The sequence below is a fragment of the Diaphorina citri genome, unplaced genomic scaffold (assembly GCF_000475195.1).
Source record: "Diaphorina citri unplaced genomic scaffold, Diaci psyllid genome assembly version 1.1 scaffold6422, whole genome shotgun sequence".
NCBI classification, from domain to species: domain Eukaryota; kingdom Metazoa; phylum Arthropoda; class Insecta; order Hemiptera; family Psyllidae; genus Diaphorina; species Diaphorina citri.
The window spans coordinates 5658-11564 of NW_007383798.1; the positions used below are offsets into that span (position 1 = coordinate 5658).

The following is a 5907-nucleotide window of genomic DNA, read 5'->3' on the forward strand; positions in this document are numbered from 1 at the left end:
CTGTTTAGTAATGATTTTGATTGTTTTCCATTTCTAGGTGTGCATCTTGGTCTTCTTGACCTTCCTAACTTGCATTTTCCACTGTGAAACCAGTCCTCAACGCAGACGCAACGGTGGTTTTTCATCCTTGTATAAGAACCGAAATTTAAACGGAGTGCCAGACGCCAATGCTTTCGACTCTCAAGACGGATCTCTCGCTTTCAACGTGAACCGACCACCATTTTTCAGACCAAGAGGTCGTAACGAATTCGAAAAAGTACGAAAAGTCGACGTGATTGAAAACTTGGAGATCCCAAAATTGGACGGACAAGAGGAAATAATTGAGGAACCCCTCAAGGAGTTCGAGTATGTCCCGCCAACTTATTTGGAGAACAGAGACCCTCCCTATAACGTGACGCTTTTGACGCTGCCTAAAGAGGACGTTCTGGTGAAACAAGAACCAGTAGAGCAGGTACCAGTATATACAGGGGATCCAAGATACAACAAATTCCGCCCAAGTAGACTCAATGCGTTTGGATCTGAACTTTTCTATCTGCAAAGTCAGAAGGAAATAGAGAGGCAGATTCAAAGAGAACTTTCAGGTGGCAGATGATAACGGGGTGAAGTGTACATTTTCATGTTTAATATTTGTAAATATTTTTTTAGCGAACGAAAACTTAAACTACGTAGGTATTTGACTGATATGGACCTTGTATTTTGATAAGTCTTTCACAGTACCTAGCCCTTTAACAAGACGTCGCGTCGCTGTAAGAATTTTTCCTGAAAGAAATAATGAGAAGAGAGTGGGAGAGGTGACTGAAAAATAGGGGCTTACCTGGAATCGATTAGGAGACATGAGAGGAAAATGAGACCAAGGTCTAAGCCAATCCACGTACCACTGCGCATTGAGTAGAGGCAACATGAGCATACTGATCCACACTCTCAAGTACCAACTCTGAAAGAAAAAGTTCAAAGGGTAAATAAACACATTATTGTATCACTGTAAATTATTGAATAAATGTTTTAACTTATTATTTTATTACAAATTTTTCTTGGTAAACCGTTTCTTTACATTAAATTGATCCCAAAGAGAAGTTAAATCTTTTACCCCTGACAAATGGATTTTGTTTAAAGACGTATAATATCTTCGGTTTTTTCTGTCTTACTGGATGATGTACATAAATAAAATTACTAAAATTACGCCTCTTCTAAAGATATTGATGGACGATTAGAATAGTTATTTTGGGATATTTGAACAAGAAAATAACCTACCTTCATGTTGACAGCTAGCATCTCCACTGCTCTTCTCACTACAAACACACTGACTTACTCATTCACCACTTACCACTCTAGGACAATGACAACCATCTTCAAACATGAGAGGAAAATGAGACCAAGGTCTAAGCCAATCCACGTACCACTGCGCATTGAGTAGAGGCAACATGAGCATACTGATCCACACTCTCAAGTACCAACTCTGAAAGAAAAAGTTCAAAGGGTAAATAAACACATATATTGTATCACTGTAAATTATTGAATAAATGTTTTAACTTATTATTTTATTACAAAATTTTCTTGGTAAACCGTTTCTTTACATTAAATTGATCCCAAAGAGAAGTTAAATCTTTTACCCCTGACAAATGGATTTTGTTTAAAGACGTATAATATCTTCGGTTTTTTCTGTCTCACTGGATGATGTACATAAATAAAATTACTAAAATTACGCCTCTTCTAAAGATATTGATGGACGATTAGAATAGTTATTATTACAATTATATTGTATCACTGTAAATTATTGAATAAATCTTTAACTTATTATTTTATTACAAAATTTTCTTGGTAAACCGTTTCTTTACATTAAATTGATCTCAAAGAGAAGTTAAATCTTTTACCCCTGACAAATGGATTTTGTTTAAAGACGTATAATATCTTCGGTTTTTTCTGTCTTACTGGATGATGTACATAAATAAAATTACTAAAATTACGCCTCTTCTAAAGATATTGATGGACGATTAGAATAATTATTATTACAATTATTACAAGGAGAAAAAATAGATACATGGGATATTTGAACAAGAAAATAACCTACCTTCATGTTGACATCTAGCATCTCCACTGCTCTTCTCACTACAAACACACTGACTTACTCATTCACCACTTACCACTCTAGGACAATGACAACCATCTTCAAACTCGGGAATTTCCACTCAACTGACTTCTGAAAACAAAGCTGGGTTCCGCTCCAGAAATTGCTAGCATCTCCGCTGCTCTTCTCACTACAAACACACTGACTTACTCACTCACCACTTACTACTCTAGGACAATGACAACCATCTTCAAACTCGGGAATTTCCACTCAACTGACTTCTGAAAACAAAGCTGGGTTCCGCTTCAGAAATTGGAAAATTGGCTTCCATTAGTAAAAACTTGTTTTCAATGTACATACCTACTGTGTGTGATGTCATCTAAACTTTACACAAAATTGTCACACTTTGAGCTTTCACTATAAAGCTGTGTCCACACATATTGGACCTCGTCGATCGAAATCGACTGAAACCGTACACTGCCTTGACAACATAGATTCACATCTTCACCGGTCGATCGACGGCGTCGACTATGTGTGGACACAGCTTTATATTAATTTACTAGTATACAGTAGGTTTGCATGATGGAAATACCTTAGATAATATGTTTTAAACATGTATCTCCAATGGCCTAGACCACAATCAGAGTTTATACTTGGTTTAAATTTAATCTATAAGATTAAGCAATCCCATTGTAGATTTTTAATTTTGGATTAAATCAAAAATCAGTTTAACTTAAACTAAGTTTAAGCTCAGATTGTAATAAAGCTGTGTCCACACATATTGGACCTCGTCGATCGAAATCGACTGAAACCGTACACTTCCTTGACAAAATAGATTTACATCTTCACCGGTCGATCGACGGCGTCGACTATGTGTGGACACAGCTTTATATTTACTAGTATACAGTAGGTTTGCATGATGGAAATACCTACCTTAGATAATTATGTTTTAAACATGTATCTCCAATGGCCTAGACCACAATCAGAGTTTATACTTGGTTTAGATTTAATCAATAAGATTAAGCAATCCCATTGTAGATTTTTAATTTTGGATTAAATCAAAAATCAGTTTAACTTAAACTAAGTTTAAGCTCAGATTGTGGTCTCGGGCATAAATTAAGGTAAAGTTGAAAGAGTTTTATCATGGTTAAGTGGGCAATACACGAGTGACTTAATAGAACAGGGGTTTCCAACTAATGGCCCGCGAAGCTTTTTGAGATTTGTAAAAAACTTGCCTAAATGTAAAAAAAAGGCAAAAATGTTCTAATACTTTTTGAAAAATTTCGCCTGCGGCGCTCAAAATTTGATCGGACTGCATTTCTGAAAAGTTTGGGGGGGAGGGTCCTCCCCTATGTACAAATGTGGTCCGCGAAGTACCTCCCAATGTAGCATGTGGCCCGCATACACGTGGAGGTTGGAAACCCCTGTAATAGAACATATGGAACAATGGCTAATCATGAAAAACCAGAGCGTGTAGACAATGTAACAAATAAACAGAATAGGTTGTTACATAACAAAGAGATTATACAGAGTGTGTTCCACAAACCACAAACTCAACTTCGGTGATCCAGTTCCCAATGGATCACAGAAGTTAAGCAACTGTACACGTGGCGGGTTTCCGGTTGGGTGATCATCTGGTCAATCGTGTACTGCTTTTGAGATGGGATCGAAGGTTTCAAACAAAAAGAAACGCTTGTCTCCAACCCAAAAAATGATATTATTTAAAGGTAGGTAGGTATCATTGGCTTAAAATTGGTAGGTACCTTGTTAAACTGATGCTTCTGAGCTGAACTCCGATCTTAAGTCTTCTTCTTCCTAGCCTTTTCCTACGCTTGTATATTCCAGTAATTAATAACAAGATACGTGCCAGATTTAATCCCCAATACCTACCTACCTTATGATATAATTGTTTCCATATTAAACAAGTATTTGATATGTCACCTTCTTTGAGAGGATTTTAGGTAGTTCCAAAAAACTTCGAAGCAAAAAATAAAATTGAAATCTTCATACGTATTGAATAGGGTACAAAAGAGTCAAACTTTTCACAGAAATACATAATATTATATTAGTACAAAATATAAAGGGGCATATTTAAGGTGAATGAATAGAATAATTATATTTATGTCTCTCTGAATTAATATTAAGTAAATAATGAATATCTCTCTTAATATTAAATAAAAGGTATCTAGCTTGAAAAAGGGGAGATTTGCCTTAAAGTAAATAGGTACTAAATAAAGAATTCTGATTTCAAATAAAACATCTAAAGTATGAACAAACACAAAGAAGAAAAAAAAATGCTTCCGTGTTAGATTTGGAAGTAACATCGCTTTACAAAATAGAAAAGAGTTTGAAAGTTCAATAGTGGTAGAGTTGTGAGAAGAATTGAATTGTTTAAGATCTAGGATGAAACAGATATTGTAGAGGGAACAGAAAGCGTTGCAAAGTGAGCAAATAGCGCAGGATTAGATGTAAATTGTAGAAATCATACATTTAAGCCTATAAGAAATAAAACAAGCCATTGATATATCTAGTGAGAAAATTAATTATTGCTTCAAGTGTTGAGGGTCCCCTCTCTTGTTAACAGGGACGGAAACGACCATATTAAACCAAAGTATTTAAGCCAGTGGTAGACATTAACCAAGGCCTTAAACCAGTTATATGTGCTCAAACAGAACATTTTCCCTCCCTCAGCAAAGTATTTAAGCCAGTGGTAGACATTAACCAAGGCCTTAAACCAGTTATATATGCTCAAACAGAACATTTTCCCTCCCTCAGAAAGGGATCTCTCGTTCTACCCAGCGTAAAAGGACATAATTAAGTAATAATAGATAAGGAAGGGAAAAATAATATTGCCAAAAACCAATTACGACATAGTACTATAATTCTTTTAAACGCTCTTCACCATATTTGAGAATTTAACAGATGTGTCATAAGTCCCAATGAATTTAATTGCAAGGATAAGTACCTACACACGATCACAAAACTCTTTCTAACAGCAGATGTTTCAGGTACAATATTAATTATGAGGAAACATTCTTGTATCTAACAATGTACCTACACACGATCACAAAACTCTTTCTAACAGCAGATGTTTCAGGTACAATATTAATTATAAGGAAACATTCTTGTATCTAACAATCAAATTATCAACCCAATAAGAGTTCTACATATTAGGTAAGTATAGGCATTATTAGGTACTCTTATTATGTATAGGTACTACACTCTTGCTATGCGATGTAATACAAATATGTATATCTAACCCACTCTACATTCAAGTAATATGTAAGTAAATTGATTCTCTACTTCTTTTAAAGTAATATAATAATCTACTACGAGTATTTGTTCCAAATCTTACCATTTTATGCTCAATAGAGAGTCAAAGAGTCGAACCAACGCAACTCTCAGATTTTCCACTTGGGAAAATGTATAATATACAAACTTAACGAACAAAGATAAAAAAAGAAAGACACTTCTGAAAAAGGAAATGAATAGCTATTCATTTATAATACCAGTTCACAATGATTCTGCAATCACACAGATCTAGAGCACTAGAAAGTCCGGGTTCAATTCCTGGTGGTTTGATAAAGTTCTTCGGATCTATACTTGAATTTTGGGTTCCAATAGCTTTTGAAGAAAATGAACTCCTGGAATATCTGATTTAGATACTTTAAGTTGTAATTTTTAACAGGAAAATAATTTGATTAAGAGCCACAGAACGGACAAGTATTCCGTAGGAAAGTATTACTCCTACAGAAAGTTAATTGCTACCGAAATTTACAGGGACATTTGAAATTTAAACTGTTCACTCAATAACAGGTTCGCTTAAACTTACTATGATAACT

At 34.9% G+C, this 5907-nt stretch overlaps 1 protein-coding gene and 2 long non-coding RNA genes across 3 annotated transcripts; 1 reads left to right on the top strand and 2 right to left on the bottom strand.

Moving 5' to 3' along the window:
• Positions 1-145: 145 nt before the first annotated feature.
• On the bottom strand, positions 146-1355 carry LOC113472603. Its single transcript, XM_026832397.1, has 3 exons — positions 1252-1355; positions 815-934; positions 146-532 (listed from the first exon to the last, which is right to left on the bottom strand). Exons 1-3 carry the CDS (start codon positions 1270-1272, stop codon positions 146-148), a joined length of 528 nt encoding a protein of 175 aa, XP_026688198.1. The 5' UTR covers positions 1273-1355.
• Positions 1356-4861: 3506 nt separating this feature from the next.
• On the bottom strand, positions 4862-5254 carry LOC113472602. Its single transcript, XR_003394839.1, has 2 exons — positions 5120-5254; positions 4862-5030 (listed from the first exon to the last, which is right to left on the bottom strand). It is a non-coding gene; the product is annotated as an uncharacterized LOC113472602 (long non-coding RNA).
• LOC113472601 lies at positions 4974-5758 on the top strand. The gene is made up of 2 exons (XR_003394838.1): positions 4974-5073; positions 5163-5758. It is a non-coding gene; the product is annotated as an uncharacterized LOC113472601 (long non-coding RNA).
• Positions 5759-5907: the final 149 nt, after the last annotated feature.

What these genes read in the sequence shown, in the direction of transcription:
- LOC113472603 (XM_026832397.1), bottom strand. Translation starts at nt 1,272, where the DNA reads ATGCTAGCTGTCAACATGAAG. An exon ending in TGCTAGCTGTCAACATGAAG is followed by an intron (nt 935 to 1,251) that starts GTAGGTTATTTT and finishes TTTTTCTTTCAG; the next exon opens with AGTTGGTACTTGAGAGTGTG. An exon ending in TGTCTCCTAATCGATTCCAG is followed by an intron (nt 533 to 814) that starts GTAAGCCCCTAT and finishes CTGACTTTGCAG; the next exon opens with ATAGAAAAGTTCAGATCCAA.